The 23,595-nt window shown below is 39.2% G+C and overlaps 1 protein-coding gene across 3 annotated transcripts in view; it reads left to right on the top strand.

Moving 5' to 3' along the window:
* The window catches only part of MEMO1 (mediator of cell motility 1), a gene marked incomplete at its 5' end in the record, with an annotated part of 81,295 nt that overhangs the window by 10,249 nt on the left and 47,451 nt on the right, over window positions 1-23,595 (top strand). For all 3 annotated transcript variants that reach the window (XM_084235262.1, XM_084235260.1, XM_084235259.1), the window contains one exon: window positions 14,064-14,145. In XM_084235262.1, coding sequence (XP_084091388.1) covers window positions 14,064-14,145 — 82 coding nt within the window. The remainder of the gene's footprint in view (window positions 1-14,063; window positions 14,146-23,595) is intronic.

Raw genomic sequence — 23,595 nt, 5'->3', positions numbered from 1 at the left:
TAAAATCTGAATTTGCCTATCCCAGGTACCCCATTTAAGTTAACTCATGCATTACTTGTCCTTTTATGTCTGGCTCATTAATTTTTAAGATTGAATAATAACCATCGCATATATATATAACATTTTGTTTACTCATTTATTTGTGGGTGGGTATTAGGGTTTTAGGGACACTTTGGCTTTTGAAAACAATACTGCTATAAATATTGGTGTAAAGTGTCTGCTTGAGTCCCTGCCTTTTTTTATTTTAAGATTTATTTATTTATGCATACTAAAACTGGTACAGGCCAGAGGTGCAAGGGGGTGAGAGCATTCGCCACAGACAGAGTGGGGAACAAAACAGGAAGACTGATTGAAATACACTGCTGAGGGGAGCAGCAGGTGAGACAGGAGAGGTCTGCTGAGCCATGTGGGTCAGCTCCCTGGCTGGGGATCAAACTCATGCTGCAGTGGCTGGATAGTGCTGAGATGTTAACCCCTGTGCCACCAGGGAGGCCCCAGACTTTTCAATTTTGATGAAGTCCATTTTAGTCTTTTCTTTCTTTCTTTTTTCTTTTTTTTTTTTTTTTTAAGATTTATTTATACAAGAACTGGGGTACGACTAGAGGCGCGGGAGGGTGAGAGGATTCGCCAGAGACAGTGCAGGGAGCAGAACAGGCAGAGAGACTGAAAACACTGCTGAGGGGAGCAGCGGGCAAGACAGGAGAGGTCTGCCGTGCCATGTAGGTATCTCCCTGGCCAGCCGGGAATGGAACCAGGGCTGCAGAGGCTGCAGAAAGGTTCACAGTGCTGCGCTTAACCCGCGTGCCACTGGGGAGGCCCCATCTTTCTTTCATTGCTTAGGTAATTTGGTTTTATAGCTATGAAACCATTTTCTTCTGAGAGTTTTGCCTTGTATTGATCTGTTTTGTGTATGGGGAGGGATGGAATCCAACTTTATTCTTTTTTACATGTAGATATCTAATTGTCCAAGCACCATTTTGAAATGATGATTTTTTTTCCCCCCTCCTATCAAGTTGGCCATAGATGTGTGGGTTTATTTCTGGACTGTCATTTGTATTCCATCTGTCTACATGCCTGTCCTTATACCAATACCACACTGGTCAGGGTAGCTTTGTAATCTTGTAATATATTTTAGAATGATGAAATATGTTCTTTTTTTTTAAGGATTATTTGGGTTAGTTTAGGGCCCTTTGAAACTATGAATTTGAGCATCAGCTCTAATTTCTGCAAAAAATGCTGTTGAGATTTTAATAGGAATTACATTGGATCTGTAGATTGGTTTGGGTATTATTATCATTTTAACAATATTAAGTCATCCAGAAACACACTCACAGACCCACAGAATAGTTGACCAAATGTTTGAGTATCCCATGATCCAATTAGAGTATCCCAAACAATTAACCATGGCACCTGGCATAAGATGTTCCTGGTTCGTGTTACATTTCCTGTCCTAGAGGTGGAATCCACCATTTTTCCAAGGGGCCCAGATCTTTTACTGTCTTAAACAAAAAGTATCCGAGTCTTATAAATAATATTGGTATTTAATAAATGTCCTCTTATGATTCTTTTCATGATGAAAATACACCAAGGTTAACAGTTTTCAAAACTTTACCATAAAAATCTTTGTTTCATCTTACACCAGTGAGAATGGCACATATTAAAAAAACTAGCAACAACAAATGTTGGCGAGGTTGTGGAGAAAAAGGAACTCTCCTGCACTGTTGGTGGGAGTGCAAATTGGTCCAACCACTATGGAGAGCTGTGTGCAGATTTCTGGACCTACTAAACATAGAGCTTCCATATGATCCAGCAATTCCACTCCTAGGTATTTACCCAAAGGACACAGAAACATCAATTCCAAAGAACACCTGCACCCCTATGTTTATAGCAGCACTGTTTACAATAGCTAAGCTTTGGAAACAGCCCAAATACCCAAAAATAGATGACTGGATCAAGAAGATGTGGTACATATATACCATGGAATATTACTCAGCATTCAAAAAAGATAAACACATGCAATTTGCAGCAACATGGATGGCACTGGAAGGGATCATGCTCAGCGAAATAAGCCAAAAAGAAAAAGAAAAATACCGGATGGTCTCACTCATAGCAGGAATCTAGAAAACTTAAATAAGGGATCAGGAAAAAGAATAACTATAAGAAAGTGAAAATCAAAATCAACAAAAAACTATGAACCAGAGACACTTTTTGGGGGGTGGGGGCCGGGAGGGGAGGGATTGGGGTCAGAATGGGGCATGTGCAGTTGTATGGGGGAATATAAAAATAAAATTTATTATTTAATAAAAAAAAAATCTTTGTTTCAGGTTTTTTTTTTTTTTAAATGTAGAAAGGTGGAATTTCTTTAAGGGTCATTAAATTGTCTTATATGATACTTAATTTTCATATATATATATTTTGCTTTTGGGAAAAGGTTCTTGTCTGCTTTATCACTCTTAAGTTGATCTTTCTGAGTTTCTGATCTAACAATTGAGGAAAGCAGAGAATGAAAGCTGATTGTATAGTCATACCTACTAAGGTAGATACAAATGATTGATAATTACCTTCTTTAAGCTTTCATTTTTTGGAGCAGTTTTCATTTGCTTTCTCCTTTCTTGTAACTCACCTGTAATTACTTGGAGAGCCAGTCTATACTAGAGAATTCTGTCTCTAGTATACTTCATGAACCTGGAGTTAGAGACTTAAGTCTGTAGCCTCTTGATATTATAGAAAATGAAATTGATCCCCAGATCTGTATAGCCTGGATTACTTGCCTCTTAGTGTAGGCAACACGCTGTTGAGTATGACAACTCCATACTTTAGAGAGAGACCAACATGGCTAAAAACCTTGGCAGTTGCCATTTACTAGTGTGAACTTGTGGGAAATTTATTTTTGGTTGATTTGTAGTTCATTGCCATATTGTTACCTCCTTTTTAAAAAAGTATTGTAAAAGGACAGGTTTATTTAGGATAAGGAGAAAGAAAAAGTGAGGCACCTGAGTAGTCAGAGGTGGGAAGGAGAGCTGCCTATTTCTACCTCCTTTTTACATTGAACATCAGGTATATCTAGAGTAGCTGAAAATAGTATGCTTTTGTTTCATGTGTTACCTTTTCTTTTTTTCCCCAAAGATTTATTTATGCAAAGAAGAGCTGGGGTACAGGCCAGAGATGCGGGGGCCGGGGGTGAGAGGATTCACCAGAGACAGAGTGGGGAACAGAACAGGTAGACTGAAATACACTGCTGAGGGTTGCAGTGGGCGAGACAGGAGAGGTCTGCTGTGCTTGTGGGTAGCTCCCTGGCCGGCCAGGGATTGAACTCGTGGTTGTGCTGCAGAGGCTGCGGATTGCTTCATAGTGTGGTGCTTAACCCCTTGTGCCACCAGGGAGGCCCTCATGTGTTGCCTTGTGCATAGTATTTGCTTAATAAAGCTTTCCTTATAAGAATAAAAATAATTGGTGTGGTTCTTTCCTAAATTTGTTCTGATGACAGTTACTGAAGTTCAAATTGAGATTTTACTTTGCATTTGGAATATTTTATCCAAAAATACATTTTATTATACTCCCATTTATCATAATTATTGACTGTTGGTCACCACTGTTTTAAATTATATTTTATATGTCATCAGAATAGAATGTGATCACGTTCATGCTTGTATTCTGCTGTAGTCAACATAATACTTTAAAAAGGGTATAATTAATAGGTGTTTAAAAGTTGCTTTGATGTCCTCAGATGAAAGGTGTATTCCATTCCATGTGCTACTATTTTTAATCATCATCCCTTTTTAACATGAAATGCTGATGAGGTCTCCAGGCCTAGTTACAGGTTTGTTAACCTGAAATACAAGTTTAATTTGAATGTGGTGAGAAAATTTTAGAAACTTTACCTTTCAAAATGTGCACAATCAGATTCAGGTTGTTTGCTACTTATTTGGATAAAGTTACAACTTGAATGTTCACTTCCCTATGACACTAAAAATGACTTTTTTGTTATGGCTATAAAAATGTGATTGCTACTGTCTAAGATTATATATATATATATTTTTTTTTTTAGATTTATTTGTTTATTTATTTATACAAGCACTGGGTACAGTCAGACGCGTGGGAGGGTGAGAGAATTCACCAGAGCCAGAGCGGGGAGCAGAGCAGGCAGAAGGACCGAAGTACACTGCTGAGGGGAGCAGCGGGCGGCAGGAGAGGTCTGCGCGCCATGTGGGACCCTCCTCTGGTGGCTGGGGAGCAGCCGGGGATCGAACCAGTGCTGCAGAGGCCGTGGGCAGCTTTGCAACCCAGCGCTCAACCACTGCGCCACCAGGGAGGCCCTATATATATATATATATATATATATATATATTTTTTTTTTTTTTTAAATAGAGGCATGTTTTTATTTATTTATTTGTTTGTTTGTTTTTTTGTTTATACATGCACTGGGTACAGTCAGAAGTGTGGGAGGGTGAGAGAATTCACCAGAGCCAGAGCGGGAAGCAGAGCAGACAGAAGGACCGGAATACACTGCTGAGGGGAGCAGCGGGCGGCAGGAGAGGTCTGCGCGCCATGTGGGACCCTCCTCTGGTGGCCGGGGAGCAGCCGGGGATCGAACCGGCGCTACAGAGGCCGCGGGCAGCTTCGCAACCCAGCGCTCAACCGCTGCGCCACCGGGGAGGCCCTATATATACTTTTTTAAGATTTATTTATGCATACAAGAACTGGGGTACAGGCCAGAGGTGTGGGGGTGAGAAGATCCACCAGAGACAGAGTGGGGAACAGAACAGGCAAATCTTCTTGAAATACACAGCTGAGAGGAGCAGCGGGTGAGACAGGAGAGGTTTGCTGTGTCATGTGGGTAGCTCCCTGGCCGGGGATTGAATTTGTGTTGCAGAGGCTGCGGACAGTTTCACATTGCTGTGCTCAGTCCCTTGAACCACCAGGGAGGCCCCAAAGATTATATTTTATAAAGTGAGTGAATTGATGTATTTGGGGTGTTGGAGCTTTAAAATTTGGGAGATAAAGAGATGACAAAAATGAGGCAATGATAGCTGTTTTCATTTTTTGGAGCAGTTTTCATTTGCTTTCTCCTTTCTTGTAACTCATCTGTAATTACTTGGAGCGCCAGTCTTTACCTCCAACCACTGACAGTTGCTCTTAAGGCTCCTCATTTCTCATACTCGTCACACGTATGGATTGCATTTCCTTTGTTTACATTGTGCCCATTTATTACAGAGATCAGGTTGTGTTAATCTTATCAGAGAGCTTATCTTCAATCTCCTACTGTATTTTCTTCTCTTATGAGTTTACCTCCCTCATTGGCTCAACTTCTTATATGTCTAAGTGTATTCTAAGATTCACATTTTTAACATTTTGTGCTGTTATCAGTCTGTACAAACTCAAATGGCTTTTATCCATTTTCTTTTCTTTTGTCATCTTTAATTAAACATGTCATTATCATCTGAAATCTGTTTCTGTCCAGAATCCCCATCTGCAATTAAGACTTTTTACCTGGTTACTCTTTTGTTCCTTAAAACTTACAGTATGTTCAGTTTTCATCTTGAAACAAATTTCATGGTCTTGATTCTATTGCTATTATTTATCTAGTCCCCAAGTTTCGTTACTGTTGTCTCTTTGACTCATTGCTGTCCAACTTATGTGCAAAGTTCTAACCTAATTTTGTTGAATACAGTTTGGGAAATGCTGGCTTAACAAAAGACGTGGTGTTAGAATTTGAGTGGTCTGTAACCCTTCCTTCCCCATTGACCTAAGTGTAGAGTTGTTTTGGAGGGAGTGTTTACTTTTGCAATATATATATATATATATATATATATATATATATATATATTTTGCAATGGCTGTGATTTAAAAGAAGGTGCCATTGACATTGTCTAAGGTCTCTTAAAGGTGCTAATGCCTGAGCATGGCTGAGGTCTCACAACTTTCTGTTACGATTTTCAGGGAGTTGGAGCAGACCTGTGTGCCTTTAAACACAAGTATTCTACAGTTTGGACAACTTTTTTTTTTTTTTAAAGGTTTATTTTCTTTTTATACAAGAACTGGGGTACAGGTGTGCAGGAGGGTGAGAAGATTCACCCAAGACAGAGTGGGGGAAGAGAACAGGCAGACCGACAGAAATACACTGTGATGGGAGCAGGGGGTGAGACAGGAGAGGTCTGCCGCTCCATGTGGGTTGCTCCGTGGCGGGCGGCACTGCACTCAACTGCCTGTACCACCAGGGAGGGCCAGTTTGGGCAACTTTTACCTGAATATATTTGCTTCAGTATTAGTGAAAAACAGTCCAAAGGGATATGGAAAAGTTTTGGTAGAGTGGAAATACATATACAGCTCAACTTACATGTTTAACAGTGGCCCTTAGTTTCCAAACTTAATTTTCTTCTCAGTTTGTCAGAACCCTGACAAACTTAATTTTCTTCTCAGTTTGTTCAGTCTTACTAGAACCCTGGAAATCCTTTTTATCTTGATGGCTTTTATCCCTACTTATCTTTTTTCACCTACATATCTCATACCTGGCACACCCGTGTCTCAGTTCTCTTTTGGCAGTTAGGCATGTTTTCTTGGCTGCTTATCAAGGAAGAACTAGCTGAGATTCCTCTTTTGTTTGCATCCTGTATTTGCAACATAAGAAGAAACATAATTCTTTAGACGAATAAGCTGGCACCTGCAGTAGTGCAGTGCTTAGTGTAAGGATACATGTCTTAAACATGCTACAAAAAAGGGGAAACAACAAAAATTGCTTTATAATTGCTTCTAAAGGCAATTTGACTGCTCTTGATTATCTGGTAAATGATTGCTGAAGAAGTCAGAGTGGAGAATAACTCAAGCTTTTGCTGAGCAAATTAAGAAAACTGTTCAGACTACTACATTTTGTTTATTGGAAAATAATTTTAAAGAAAAGGATATTAAGTGTTTAGTGTCCTCTTTTCTAGGATGTTTTCTTTTCTTTTTTTTTAAAAAGATTTATTTATTTATTTATATAAGCACTGGGTACAGTCAGAAGCGCGGGAGGGTGAGAGAATTCACCAGAGCCAGAGTGGGGAACAGAACAGGCAGAATGATGAAATACACTGCTGAGGGGAGCAGCGGGCAGCAGGAGAGGTCTGCGCGCCATATGGGACCCTTACCCAGTGGCCGGGGATCGAACTGGCGCTGTAGAGGCTCGGGCAGCTTCGCAACCCAGCGCTCAACCTCTGCGCCACCGGGGAGGCCCGATGTTTTCTTGTTTTACAATTTTGTATACCAGAAATTCATTGATAGATAGCACACTTAGGGAAGTGAAGTGTAAGGGGAAACTCTTTTTTTTTCTTACTAATAAGGAAATCTTGTCAGATTGATTCATGTATATTCATATATTCTGTGTGTGTTTTATTGGGTAAATACCAGTTTTGAGAATTTGGTGTATTTTTTTGTGCTAAATTATTTATTTTCTTATATTGTTGTTAATTTTTGGACAGTATTTGATTTTTCCCCTCAGGTGTAGTCCTGGGTGCTCTCCCACAACCATAGCACGCATGATCCATCTCCACAATCTCTGCTCTTTCCTCCTTTATTTTAACCCCTCTCCCCTGCTGTATGCCTCAGATCTATGGTCACCTTGCAAATTTTGTCTTTTTTTCCTGATCATTTGTTCAGTTTCTCTATATTCCACATCTGATATTTATCTTTTTCCTTCTGACTTACTTTGCTTAATATTATCCCCTCCAGCTCCATCCTTTTTTGCCACATATGACATGAATTTATCTTTTTTTTTTTTTAAAGATTTATTTATTGATTGATTCATTGATTGATTTATACATGCATTCATACAAGCACTGGGTACAGTCAGAAGCGCAGGGGGGTGAGAGAATTCACCAGAGCCAGAGCGGGGAGCAGAGCAGCAGAAGGACTGAAGTATACTGCTGAGGGGAGCAGCAGGCGGCAGGAGAGGTCTGCGTGCCATGTGGGACCCTCCTCCGGTGGCCAGGGAGCAGCTGGGGATTGAACCAGCGCTGCAGAGGCTGCGGGCAGCTTCACAACCCAGCGCTCAACTGCTGCGCCACCAGGGAGGCCCGAATTTATCTTTTTTGATTGCTGAGTAGTGTTCCATTGTCGGTATGTACCACGTCTTCTTGATTCATTCATCTGTTTTGGGGCATTTATGTTGGTTCCATATCCTAGCTATGGTAAATAGTGCTGCAATAAATATAGCAGCGCAGGTTTCCATTCGAATTAGTGTTTTTGTGTTTTGTGAGTGGCTTTATTTATTTCAACCTAAATTATTAAATAAGTCTAGCAATGAATTGTTTGTTGGATTTAGCATTTACAGGCTTTCCCCCCATTTCAATGAAAATATGTCTATAGTTTCATTATGTACAGCTTCAATTGTCAACTTATGTTATATAATTGCACAATCTTTTTCTATATTTAATTTTTGGGTACATATACACAAGTACCTAATGCAAAATATAAAATATACAAATGGAAATAATTATAATAATAATGTCTGAGACCTCCAGACATTACGTGCCATAAATAGGTGCTGTCATCCACTGCATAAAGACAAAACATACTCTTAGTTTCCAATACCTTCAGCAGAAAAGATCAGTTATAGAATTTGTGTGCAAGGAAGAGAAGAGAAACAATATAGTTAAAATTTGTGTGCAGTAAAGAGAAGAGAAACAATATAGTTAAAATTGTTTCCCAGTGAAACACCCAAAGCTACCCAGCCACATAGAGTTGACCCAAAGCTGGGCCACTGAGGCATGGAAGCTTGCCACAAAGTCAAAGGCATCTTCTGGCAGGGAAACATAGGTAAGGGGTAGGAGGGACCAGGCAAGTCTGGAAAGAAAAGAGCAAAATCAAAATACAAGTCAAGATAAAGGGTGCCATTGTCAGTCTCCCCACAGGTCTCACCCATATCTCTTTCAGATGTTTTGCTCCATATCCCCCAGGTCCCTGGTGCAAGTTGTAAACTGAGAAGCAAGTGTGGCTTCTTCACATGTCTCTTGTCCACCTGCCTCCTTTAAGTATTCTCCCAAGTCTTCTTCCCATTCCCCTCTCCCCATGTCCTTTTTTGCTTCCCTTCTAGTCTCTCAGCTCCACCATTCAGTAGGTGGGGCAGAGAACTGTGGAACCTGGATTATGCTGTTACATAATTAAGTGGAACGTTTCCCTCTACTTTTGGTTCCCTTGTCAAGGTACATCTGCTGTTACCCATTTCTTTTGTGTTCACGCAGAGATTTCTTAATATTATCTTAATATTTCTTAATATAAAAAACAAACACTAATCAAAATACAAACTAAGATAAAGGCTGCTATTATTAGCCTCTCCACAGGTCTCTGTATATGATGTATATGTACTTTTGCTCTGTACCATGCTTTCCATCCCTTCAACTGAGAGATCTTTCATAGAGGTTCATAAAATTAACCCTGTTATTTTTCATTTGCTCAATAGTGTGCCTAAGGAAGTTTTATAATTTATTTATTTATTTTGGATCTTTTATAATTTATTAAATCACTGTTTATTTGGTGGACACTTACATTGTTTCAGATTTTGTTCTGTCAGTGCACAGTCATATAAGTTTCATTTAATGTAGTTACTGAACTGGTTCCCCTTCTCTCATCAAACTCTGTAAATGAAAACTCATGGAGAAACTGTTACACAGAATATGGTGAGAATGTAGTGATTCTTACAAATATGTTTTGTAGTAAAACTATTTGAAAAGTGGAAACTCTAATTTTCCTGTTTATCTTAAGAAACTTACTTTTTAGCAATTGCTGAGAAGTGTTACCTTGTGTGGGAGTGTTATCCTAGTCCTGGTTCTTTCCAATAAGGCAGACTTGCTTCATTTTTCTACAAATTATGTTTTTGGGTTTGGTACCAAATTATCCAGATTCACTGATATAAATTGGCTGATAGTAACCTAAAGAAACATTAACAAAAAAGGACCTCTCTGATGGCGCAGGAGGTTTGAGCGCAGTGCTGTGAAGCTGTCCACAGCCTCTGCAGCGTGGATTCTATCTTGGCCGGCCAGGGAGATACCCACATGGCACTGCAGACCTCTCCTGTCTCCCCCGCTGCTCCCCTCAGCAGTGTATTTCTGTCAGTCTGCCTGTTCTGCTCCCTGATCTGTCTCTGGTGAATCCTCTCACCCTCCCGCATGTCTGGCCTATACCCCGGTTCTTGTATGCATGAATAAATAAATCTTTAAAAAAAAAAAAAGAGAAACATTAACAAAAAAATAGAAAAAAAATACGAACTGCCTTTTGGAAGAAACTAATTCCCGCTTGATGTGCATTAAGGAAGCACTGGGGGGGCCTCCCTGGTGGTGCAAGGGGTTAAGACACAACCTATGAAGCTGTCTGCAGCCACTGCAGCATGAGTTCGATCCCTGGCCAGGGAGCAACCCACATGGCGCAGCAGACCTCTCCTGACTCAGCCGCTGCTCCCCTCAGCAGTGTATTTCAGTTGGTGTGCCTGTTCTGTTCCCCACTCTGTCTCTGGTGAATACTCTCCCTTCGCACCTCTGGCCTGTATGCCAGCTCTTGTATGCATAAACAAATAAATCTTTTTTTTTTTTAAAGAAAACACTGGGGACCCAACTTTAAATATTTGTATTATTTTGGGTGGTTGCCTTTTATGATCATGGTTCATAGTTCCCTCTCTTGACCCTGACTTAGAGGACTAATGTCGTATAACTTCTTGAAATTTTTATTTGAATTACAGATAGGAATATGAATGTTTTGGAATTACTATATTGTGTTCAGTTCACTACAGTATCATGATTTTTTTTTTTAACTAAACAGAAGATTTAAAAGGGAATTTGAGTTGTGTATCACACCCAGTTTCTGAAAATCTGACTTCATTTTTCTTTGTCATCAGAATTATTTGAGTGGAAAAGCTAGAAAGGCAGTGAAGGAAATGAAAAGCTAGAAAACACTGTTGAAAATAAACTTGTAAAATTTAAGAAATAGTGGAGGTCAGTTACAACTGCAAAGTAATTTGGAGGGAAAAATTTATGCATACATATGATGCTGATTTATAGATTATGTGATTCTTTTATTGTAAAAAAAAAATCTTAGTTATAAATCTCCCACAGTTTGTTAGGTACATTCATTCATATAGCATGTGTAAATGAAGTCTTTTTGGTAGTGGGTCTCACATTTTAATCTATACAAGAGCTTGTTAAATGCTCGATAAAAACTCCTTGTTGCCATCCCTGGAGACTGTTGTGACATAAGATTTGAGGTAAGACCTAGAGATCTCATTAGATAAAAGATACCAGGTGATACTGGTCTGTTAGGTGACTTTTTTTTTTTTTTTAAAGATTTATTTATTTATACAAGCACTGGGGACAGTCAGAAGCATGGGAGAGTATTCACCAGAGCCAGAGCGGGGAGCAGAACAAGCAGACTGACGAAGTACACTGTTGAGGGGAGCAGTGGGCGCAGCAGGAGAGGTCTGCGCGCTGCCAGGGATTGAACTGGTCCTGCAGAGGCTGCGGGCAGCTTCACAGCCCAGCTCTCAACCGCTGTGCCACTGGGGAGGCCCTTTTTGACTATTATATCAGAAAAAATTGTGGCTTCTAAAAGGACAGAAAATCACACCCCATTAATTAAAAAGGCTAAATGGTAGGAGCATATAAAAATCTTTAGGATTGTGAGTAATTTAAAACAGCAGCATAATGCAGCACAGCGGGCTTGGCTTTGAATTTGACTTGTTTTCTGTAAAGGCAGATGGATGGTAATTGTTTGCTAAACTTTAGTAATGGATATCTTGTGGCTGTCAAGAAGACTCAAAAATCATGTTGCTGTTGCATGGTCCAACATGAAAGTCAGTACCTAAGAATTCAGACTACATTATTCTTGGAAATGAAAGTTGCTTTCATTAAAGAAATAGGATATCTAATTTATTTTGAAATGCTAAATATAATTGAAGTAGAGCATTAGATTTTAATTTATATCAGATGGGGTCATGGGTTAAATTAAATGGCGTAATCTTTTAAAATATTTTGAGATGATTAGTGAATTATCGTGAAATAGGCATTGTCATATACATGGTCATGATTATAAATGGATGCAATATTGCATCCTATTTTAAATGTGTATTGAAGATTTTAAAAAAGCTCTACTTCACATGAATAAAAAGGGTGTAAGTTTGCAGGATCACACTGTACTTCTCCCCCCATGTCATTTACAAAGCTGAAGTATGCAAGCAGGTTTAGCACTGATTCTTCTTTTTTTTTTTTTAGCACTGATTCTTTTAAGAGTTTATTAATTCATGTTCACGAAATACTTTGATAATGGAATTTACATAGTAATTTCACTTCTAGTGAATTTATAATTTTTCCCCTTCCTCATATGTAATACCCAGATTTTCTATATTGAACTTTTTTTAATAAAATAGACAACAAAAATAAATGTCTTGATCATTATTTTGAGATATTGTGACCATGCATTTATCAAGGGATTTAGTGTCATCATTTATATGGCCAGCATGTTTGTTTATAAACAGAATAGGAATAGAGAATACAAATTAATAGACTCTTTAAAAGGATCAATGCTTACTTAGTTTTTTTGCTTGCTTAGTTTTTGTAAATGACTCTGTTGGAGAAGTACACTTTGATCCTCCAAATTTGCAGCCACTTTGAGCTATAAGATGCTTGTAGAATAGGTATTTACCATGTGAAAACTTTGAGAGCGTGTATGAGTGGGTAGAAAAGTGATTTCTGGTTGGCCAAATATAAGAGTTTGTTGATATACACTAAAGGTTATTCACTTGGATGGTTGATTACCTCAGTGCAATTGCATTCTGAACCAGTTTATTGAAATCTATAAATATATCTTTTCAGTGTTGCAATAAATTAATGGAATCCTAGACAAATTGGATTTGACCTGACCTTTGAGGTTTATATCAAGGGCAAACAGTCAGTGGTTCTTTACAGCAAGGTACTTTGTTTTGTTTTTGTTTTGATACCTATTATTGCCCTGGTGGGGTTTGAGTCAGATTCATTGTCACAATTCTTGTGTTCCCAAGTGTATGGAGGAACCCTATCATAGATACATAAAAACAAATAGCATCTCTTGAGAGGTATCTAAAAATAAGATACTAAGTTTTGTAAATGGCTAACTAATTCAGAGTCAGTGGGTGTTATCATGAGGGAAGGATTGGGGGAGAATTGCTGAAATGTTATTTATTTTTACAATTAAATGAGATTATGGTAAAGCTTCTCAAACATTTCACTGTAGTGAAAAGAGTGATTTCCAATGCTTGTCTTTGATGAATTTTTAAATTCACTGTTCTGCATTGAGATAAAATATATCAGAACGTTGTAAGAAGTGTGGTTTTCATAGGGCTACTGTATTTGATTTTGAGATATACATTTTCCTGTATTTTAACATTTTTGAAACTGAGATTCTGAGTTTTAGAATCAATGTCATCTTAAAATAATTGTCAGTTTTGAAATAGTTGTCACTGTCTACAATGTATGAACTCAATAATTATTCCCGCTGGTGTGACTAGACACTTGCAACTCATTACTGTTTCAGTTTAACATACCATTGATGGACTCTTTGTGGAGGGGATTACCTGCCATTTCTGGGTGGTCTTCTGAAATCTGTTACAGTTATATTTTCTGGTGACACATTTTGGTTAAATCAATAAGGCATGGCATCTAGAATGGGGCAGCGGTGTCAGTTGTTTGGACAAGAGTCCCAGATGCAGTAATGGAACATATTTAAGAGAAATATTGCATCATTAATTCTCTAAATGGTACGGAGGGGATGATATTTTGGAAAAACACAGATTACTGATGACTGAGTTAAAAGGCAGCTTAGATAGCAGGTTGGGAATGTTCTGAAATGAATTTGGTTTTAAATAAGTACATGGACAAAAGCAGATTTTGTTTAATCAGTACTTGGCTTGCTACGGTATTTGTATTTGGCTAAGTTTCAAACATTAACAGTCAAACTGTTGATTTCACTGCCCATTAAACTGTTTTAATAAATTCAGTGAGGCCTTTGTGTCATGTATGACTTTCTATAACACATTACTTTGTTGACTTCAGTTTCCCTTTTTTTTATAGGACCACAGCTCAATGCACAGCTAGAAGGTTGGCTTTCACAAGTACAGTCTACAAAAAGACCTGCTAGAGCCATTATTGCACCGTAAGTCTTTTCATATGTCATTTATTAATACAGAATGGACATGTCCAGGTTGAACTGAAAATTAAAAATCAAGTATATATTGAACTGAATATGTATTTTATATATATTATTCAGTATTTTTTTTTGACTTTCACTTTAACATAAGGATAAAGGAATTGATTATTTTTTTCAGATGCAGCAATTTCAGAACTTAGTTTGGTAATAAAACTGACTTTTAAAGCAGAGGGTTCTTTGTTAGGTAAATTTGGTGATTTCAGTAGTACTTGGCTTTACGTCAATATTCTATTTTAAACATTAGAACGATCTCTTTAATTCAGGTAATTTTTGACATGTGATGTAAAAGTTGCATTTAGTATAATACAGTAATAAGGAGTAGCAACTACATTTGGAAGGAGAAGTAGTTTTTCATAATGAAGAAAATCTGTGACTGCTTTGTCTCTAAGTGTTAGAGAAGTTTTTAGACTACACGTTGGCAAGTATACAGTTAATGATGTGTGTCTGTATGGTATGAATTCAGTTAATTTTTGACTTTGTTTCCAATACTAATCTTCAAAACACATTGTTTTTTAAGCACTTGTTCACATTTTTCTGAGAAGAGTCAAGTTTGGAGCTTGTCATTTCTTTTACAGCAACAGTTTTTATTCAGTTAAAATTAGTACCCTGATAAATGATAGTGAAAATATTTTTTTAAGGCTTTATTTATACAATAACCGAGGTACAGGCCAGATGTGTGGGAGGGTGAGAGGATTCATCAGAGACAGAGTGGGGGACAGAACAGGCAGACTGAAATGCACTGCTGAGGGGAGCAGCAGGCGAGACAGGAGAGGTCTTCTGCATGATGTGGGTATCTCTGCAACTGTCTGGTATTGAACCAATGCTGAGGCTGGGGACAGCTTCACAGCGCTATGTTCAACCGCCTGCACCACCAGGGAGGCCCAACAGTGAAAATATTGATAGCAACCACTTATCAAACAATACGAGTGTTAAATGAATATATTCACATAAAGAAGCTAATTAATGTTGGCAAGTGATAAGTATTCCATATTGCTAGATATTTTATGTGGCATACATTTTGTAAATAGTCTATTTGTATGAACTAATTTGGTCTCTTTAATAGGTAAAGGAGGTTGACTGTTCCACTTACAAGCTGTGTGACATGCAAGTTAATTAATCTGTTGTGACTGTCTCATTGGTGAAATTGCAATAATAATAGCACCTCCACCTGTATTCTTTGAAAATTAAATGAACTAGTCTTTATATCTTTGCATCAGGCTAAATACATGGTGCTCTTTTTTGTTCTACTTTTCTAACTTATCAAAATCATTACTCTCGTGGTACTTGAATTTTAGTACTTAGACAGGCAGTAAATAATTAAATAATTATATTCTTTGTCAGATGCTGATGGGTGCTGAGAAGAAAAGTAAAACCTATGAGAGAATGAGAGTGACAATAGGGGTAGGGTCTTGCTAGTTTATATAGGATAGTAAGAAAAGGTCTCCCTTATAAGGTAACATTTTCAGCTCAACTGATGTATGAAAGGAGTTAGGCAGATGCCTAAGGCAAGAGGGTCTCAGATTGAGGAACAGTGAGGGCAGGATATGCTTAGTGTATTTGAGGAAAAACACGGAGGCCAGTGTAGCTGGAGCTTTGCGGGAAAGGTAGTGGATGAGATAGGTAGCAGGGAGATCATGGAGAGAATGTAGACTTTTGTAAAAATTTGATATTTGGTCCCAGTTATATGGAAAGTCATGATAAGTTTTGAATAGAAGAGTGATATGTTCTGATTTAGGTTTGATAAAGATTACTCTAACTGATGCATGGATGTTCTCTTTTGTGTGAACTGGAATCCATTTTAGGAGGCTTATTTACAGTGGTATAAAAAAATGACATAGTGACTCTGGTGACTTGTGGGAAAGGTAATGGGAAGCAGTGTTTTCTGGACGTATTTCAAAGCTAGGACCAATAAAAAGTCAAGGATGACTTTAACTTTTGCTTGTGAAACTGAGTGGGTGGAATTGCTTTCATACTGAGGGAGGAGCTCCGAGGTGTAGGTGTGAAGTAGATTTGAAAAGTTTCTAATTATAGGATTTGGTTTTGACCATGTTAATAGTGAGAGTAATTAGATTTTATTTATTTATTTTTAAAAGATTTATTTATTTATTTATACATACAAGCACTGGGTACAGTCAGAAGCATGGGAGGGTGAGAGAATTCACCAGAGCCAGAGCGGGGAGCAGAGCAGGCAGAAGGACCAAAGTACACTGCTGAGGGGAGCAGCAGGCAGCAGGAGATCTGTGCGCCATGTGGGACCCTCCTCTGGTGGCCGAGGAGCAGCCGGGGATTGAACCGGCTCTGCAGAGGCTGCGGGCAGCTTCACAACCCAGTGCTCAACCGCTGTGCCACCGGGGAGGCCCTAATTAGATTTTATTTTATTTTTTTTTTAAATAGAGGCATGTTTTATTTATTTATTTGTTTGTTTGTTTGTTTTATACATGCACTGGGTACAGTCAGAAGCGTGGGAGGATGAGAGAATTCACCAGAGCCAGAGCGGGGAGCAGAGCAGGCAGACTAATGAAGTACACTGCTGAGGGGAGCAGCGGGCGGCAGGAGAGGTCTGCGCGCCATGTGGGACCCTCCTCCGGTGGCCGGGGAGCAGCCGGGGATCGAACCTGTGCCGCAGAGGCCACGGGCAGCTTCACAACCCAGTGCTCAACCGCTGCGCCACCGGGGAGGCCCCCTAATTAGATTTTAAATGGGCAGCTAGATATAGGAATCTGGAGTACAAGGAAGAAGGGCCAGATTATTGATAGAAATAGGCACTATTTTGGGGTGTATATCACACGTAAAGTCTAAATAGACTATTGTCTTTGAAGAAGATTCAAGGACTAAGTCCTCAGGCAAACTTATTTTATTGAAAGATTAGGTCGAAGATGAGCAAGGAAGGATGATATTGACGGAGTACCAGTGGGGAAAGAGGAAAACCAAGAGGGAAGTGGTGTCTCTGTAAAGCAAAGGACGAAAAATGTGTCAGGGAGAGAAGATGACCAGCTATGTCAGGTGCTGCCAGTAGGTCAAATAAGATGAAAACTGAGAATTAGTAATTGAATTTTGCAATGTGGAGATTGCTGGTGACCTCGATGAAAACACTTTCTGTGGAGTGGTAGAAATGAAAGCATGATAGGAGAGGAAAATGAAGATAGTTGGGACTATTTGGTCAGGGAAGAATTTTATTTAAGGTGGGAAATATGAAAATATTTGTACTGTTGATGAAATGATCCAGTAGAGAAAAAGAAATTGATATACAGGAATAAGAGAGGAAGTTTGCATAAATGAGATCTTTGATCAGGTGAGAAACATATCTAACACATGAGATAGAATCTATTATCATTCCTAGCACTTAGTTGGTATTTGAATTTTTTTTAATTACTTTTTTTCTTATATTGTTGCTGTCCCCATAGTTCTCCGACCACCATATCATCCATGAACCATCACCATATTCCCTTGGTATTTGACTATTATGGATGATGATACCTTCCTAGTTCAAACTTGTTATGAATGTGGGAGTTGAGCTAAATCAACATGTAATTAAGTTGATTGTAGTTATTCATGAGAATGTACTGAGACTTGTTCCTTCTTGTAATTTTAAATGAAATCATTGGCAGTCGCCTGGGAAATGAAATGTGAGCCTAAGTTACAAATATATTGGTTTGTAAAAGCTTTCCAAGTTGTGGAGTTCTGGTGAGTTGGTAGAATATTAAAGACATCAGACTAACCTCTTACCCACACATACAACAAAATAATATATAAGAACAACATCTCTGAAAAGGACCAGATGACTGCAGGGACAACATTTTTAGGGGAAAATACAACAGTGTCAGAGAGGGCAAGAAAAATTGTAACATAATTTCAGTTACTGCAGTTGGCTCAGCTTAATCCAAGAATGGCTTGTGTTTATGTAGCCGTTTCGTTTTGGTGACTGAAGACCTCATTCTCATATCTGGGACCCTATTCCTGGGGATTTCATTAGAGAGGGGAGCACACGCAACCAGGAACCAAGAGTTCCGCATCCCCTCAGGAAGATTTGTGGATTTAAGAATTTGCAGAAAAGAGCTGAAGAGTCAATGTTAGCTTAAAGCTGCAGGCCAAGCTCTGACTGAGAAACTGGCCTAAAGGAGAGTGTCATTACAGATCAGATGCCCCCAGCGCGTGCCCCAACAAGGGCACTTGTAGCCCCCCAGAGAGGCTTGAGCTCTTGGTAGTTTCTAGCAGTAACCTCTTCGCTTTCCGCTGCCCTTGCCTCTACCCTGTGTTGGTGCTGGAGCTCCAGTCTTCTTACCGTATTTTCCAGGGCAAGCAGTTTAGTATTATACCCTGCAGTTTATAATCTGAATAAAAGGCCAATCACACCAAATTAAGTGAAGAAAGCTATTTAACTTAACTCATACAAATTAACATATGGCTTCAAACAAAGTGAAGAGACAGGAATATACCGCAAGTGAGGGAACAAAATAAAACCCCAGGGAAAAATCTAAATACAATAGAGCTAGGTAATTTACCTGGAGAAGAGTTCATAGTGACAATATTAGCTATGCTTAGTGAAATAAGGAAAATAGTTGATGGACAAAATGAGGACTACAGCAAGAATAGACAAAATATGAAGATTGAAATCATGCCAAATATTTTATCACAATACTATAAGATTTTGAACCACAAAGAGAAAACTGGAAAAAAACCCTCAAATGTGAATACTAAACAACATGCTTCTCAACAACCATTGGCTCAATAAGGAAGATAAAGCAGACATTAAAAAGAACTACTTGGGGCCTCCCCGGTGGCGCAGCAGTTGAGCGCTGGGTTGCGAAGCTGCCTGCAGCCTCTGCAGCACCAATTGGATCCCAGGCTGCTCCCCAGCCACCGGGGGAGGGTCCCGCATGGCGCGCAGACCTCCCCTTGCCGCCCGCTGCTCTCCTCGGCATTGTACTTTGGTCCTTCTGCCTGCTCTGCTCCCCGCTCTGGCTCTGGTGAATTCTCTCACCCTCCTGCGCTTCTGACTGTACCCAGTGCTTTTATAAATAAATAAATAAAATAAAATAAAATAAATCTTTAAAAAAAAAAGAACTACTTGGAAACAAAAAAAAAAAAGATACAATTTATCAGAACTGATGGGATGCTACAACAGTGATACTAAAAAAAAAAGTGATATTAAGAGAGAAATTAGTAGTAATAGAGACCTACATGCAGAAATAAGAAAAATCTCATATAGCATAACTTTATACCTAAGGCAACTTGATAAAGAACCAAAAAAGCCAAAAAGTTTGTAGGAGTGTTACAGGGCAGGGAGAGGGCCAGTCCAGACCCCTCAAACCTGCTTGCTCTCAATAGGTTCTGCCATTTACTGCATCAACACAAAACATATGAGACTTTAATGGGAAGGAACTTTAATACAATTAAGAAACAATACAGGAGGGCCTCCCCGGTGGCGCAGCGGTTGAGCGCTGGGTTGCGAAGCTGCCTGCGGCCTCTGCGGCGCCGGTTCGATCCCCGGCTGCTCCCCGGCCACCGGAGGAGGGTCCCACATGGTGTGCAGACCTCTCCTGCTGCCCGCTGCTCCCCTCAGCAGTGTACTTCGGTCCTTCTGCCTGCTCTGCTCCCCGCTCTGGCTCTGGTGAATTCTCTCACCCTCCCACGCTTCTGACTGTACCCAGTGCATGTATAAACCAAACAAACAAACAAATAATAAATAAATAAATAAAAAAAAAAAAAAAAAAAAAAAAGAAACAATACAGGAAAGGTAAAAGCTATAGTTTCTAGATCAAGTACCCAAAGTTACCCGTCCCCTCGTGGTAAAAGTCCATCCAATCAGGATTGGCCCAGAGCAAGGCCCCAAAGCCTTCCACAAGTCTAAAGCACCTTCCAGTGGGGACCCACAGAAAAGGATCACAAACAACCAAACAAGTCTTGAAGAGCAAAATCAAAATCAAGACAAAAACTTCCATTGTCACCTCCCCCTGGGTCTCTCACCCACATCTGTGTCACCCAGTCCACGACTAAAAGGCAAGTGTAGTTTCTTCACGTATCTCTCAGCTCCATGTGCCTCCAGGTCTCCTTCTGGCTCTCCATCCTGCTCCTTCCTTACTCAGTCTCCTCCCCAGCTTCTTCTCTCCCTGCTCAGCTCTACCCTCCTTTTAGGGTGAGGCAGGAAACCTGGAACTTCCCCCTTTCCTCGGGACCACCCTATTACAGGAGGATGATGGTAATTCACATAGTGGTCTACCTACACAACAGCCTTCATCATCTTATGGTGGAAGCAGTTGCTGTGATGATTACAGCAGCTCATATGAAGGATATGGTAGAAGTTGAGACAGTTACTAAAGCAGTTGAAATATCCTTTAATCGAGTTGGCATCAACATGTTGAAAGACAAGCCGGAGGGCTTTACCCTTCTATGGAAGGGGAGGTGGTGCCACCTCTGTGATTCTACAGCCACAAAAGCTGCTGAGCACCAAGAAGTGGTGGCTGTGAAGGAAGTTGATCTGATTGAGCAGAAGGCAGAAACGGATATTAAAAAAAACTTTGTACCAAAATTCCTGTTCAAAGAAACAAATAAAAAGTAGAACCTATTTTGTTATGATTACCTAAGGAATATTAATTAGAAGGAAAAATTATGTTGCCTTTTTAAAATTTCCAATTTGGTTCCCTTCCATAATTTTATGTTGTGAAGGAAAAAGTAAGACCTGTTTAATCTTAATTTTATGACACTACTTTCAGCAAGCAAATGTTTAATATATTAAGACTTGTGTGTTAGTTTGTAATTTTCCAAGTAAAAGTGTCTCTTAAGGGCACTTCCTATTTGATTTTTTTCCCCAGTAAATAAGGCAAGCAATTCTAAGGCCTTCATAAATACTTAACCATCTATAATGGAGAGATCAATTCTTCTTCCTAATACAAGCAAGATAACTATTTAGAGGATGGTTGGAGCATTGCTACTATTAGGATTCTAGAGTGTCTCCAAACTGAAAATGTAATGTTCTCAATGTGAAAACCTGTGATCTAATGCTTATGTAAGGAAAGTGCTATAGACCCAGTAAGCACCCCCTAATCCCCCAAATCGCTAACTAACAAACCCAACAAACAAACCAGCAAGTGAAGAATACTACCTAAATTTGCCTTTCTGAACATTTACTGGAGTATCTACAAGAACCTCTCTGTTTTTGTGCCTCATTCAGAACAATTTAAATGTGTGTTAAGCAATTACAGATTACTAAATAGGAAGTTTGGTCAAAATTTAAAAAGAAAAGGGGATGGCTTTACAGTAAAGGTGTTAAAGTGTAATACTGTATTTGCCATCATGGGATGTTATGTTGGGAACCTGAGTAACCTGGAAAATCTAGCAAGGGTGACTTTTCATTAAGGATTTTTAGAACTTTTTAAAAAAAAAGACGGAGTGGGACACACTTTTATGATGCATGCATATTCAACTATCTCTAGAGCTCCATTTTTCATTGCTTTTCTGGCTATTATGCACAAAAGAAAAAAAAAAACTTAGATGTTTCCTTAGTAAGGCCTTCTTCATTGTGAGTGATCTCTTAATGAAACCTTGTTGCCACATACATGTAGAGTCATAGGTTTTATTATCAAGAGAAGGTGTAAAAACAGGGTCTGTGGAAGATTTGATGGTTATTCCTATGGCTTTCTTCCATTATGAGATATCTGGGCCAGGGTAAAGGAAAGTATTAAAAATTCTCTTTGACTTTGATCTTGGTTCTTTTATGAAGTAATGTTCCTCATGATAGGTAGGTGGTAAGAGGGATGATACAATTAATGATTTGATAAAAAAAACAACTCAGCAGTTCTGTATCTGTTTTAATTCAGACTTTTCCTTTAACCTTGCAACTGTTTTTTCTTTACTTCAAGCAGACTTCTAAGCTTTCCACTTCCGAAATGTATTATAAAACATTTACCTTAATTAATGATGTTATCAGACTGTAATGCTTCCCTATAGTCTTGTAAGATATATGATTCTATATTCTTATAAGATATATGATTCTTCCAGATTTTAGGCTTATTGATTTTCCTACTTCCTTTCATTCAAATATGTAAATGTCTCCAATGATGGTTAAGAGTGGGTTCTGGGGGCCTCCCCTGTGGCGTAGTGGTTGAGCGCAGAGTTGCGAAGCTGCCACAGCCTCTGCAGCGCCGGTTCGATCCCCGACTGCTCCCCAGCCACTGGAGGAGGGTCCCGCATGGTGCGCAGACCTCTCCTGCCGTGCCCACTGCTCCCCTCAGAAGTGTACTTTGGTCCTTCTGCTTGCTCTGCTCCCCGCTCTGGCTCTGGTGAATTCTCTTACCCTCCCGCACTTCTGACTGTACCCAGTGCTTGTATAAATAAATAAATAAATCTTTAAAAAAAAAAAAAAACTTTAATTAAAAAAAAAGAAAGAGTGGGTTCTGGAGCTGAAAGTTTTCACATGGCCTCTCTCTCTGTGACCGTGAGCAATTTTCTTAACCGCTCTGCCTTAGTGTCTTCATTAGAAAGTAAGAAAGCTAATTTCTTTCTCATAGGGCTGTTGTGAGGCTTAAATAAGTTAATGCTTTGAATTACATAAAAGTGTCTGATATATCGTAAATACTCAGTAAATGTCAGTTATTGCTATGGTCATAATTATCTTCTTCCTCTTCATCCTATACCAGCTTGATCACTGAAATTTGTCTATTTTCTTTTTAAAGTCTAGGGCATTCATTTCTCATTTCCCACTGCTACTGTCACCATTCTGGGCAATGACATTACTACTTCATGTTACAATTTCTAAGAGTTTCACTTAACACTTCTACCTCTAACCTATCTTTCATGCACACGTTTTTCAGTATTAGTCAAGTAACAATTTGATTTTGTCATTTCACTGCTCAAGACCATATAGCAGTTGTTTTTTTTTTAAGTTATTTTATTGAGCTCAGACTTCAGTGTCTGACTCTAGCTTAAATTATTTTCTCATTTAACTCAGACCAATCTCATATTTTCTCATCCATATCATACACGTGGACATTTTCTCATGTTCTTCCTTCAGACTTTATGCCCTTTGTTTGTACCCTTACCTTCAAGAATGCAGTGTTTCTAAGAAGACTTCCTTACCTAGGAACTCAGTTAATGCAAGAACAGGGTTGGTAAAGACTGTGTTGTAGATTCCGGAATCAAATTCCAAGGGGACTGTGGGCAGTCTTCCCTATTGATAAGCACTTCTTAAATACCAGCAGGGTGTGTGAGAATTCATCTTAATTTTGACACTATGTACCTGGAGATTCCACAGGTTAAGCATTCAGTTTCCCAGAACTGCCCTCCATCTCAGACACTGGTTATGAGACTTAGGCAGTTGCCTTTGCTTCTGACCAACCAGCTATAGATCAGAGGTCCCCATGACACCTCTCTCATACTTCAGGGGTCTGTTGTAAGCCC

Source organism: Talpa europaea, assembly GCF_964194135.1.
Source record: "Talpa europaea genome assembly, chromosome: 6".
Lineage (NCBI taxonomy): Eukaryota > Metazoa > Chordata > Mammalia > Eulipotyphla > Talpidae > Talpa > Talpa europaea.
This window is presented reverse-complemented; position numbering and strand designations above follow the sequence as displayed.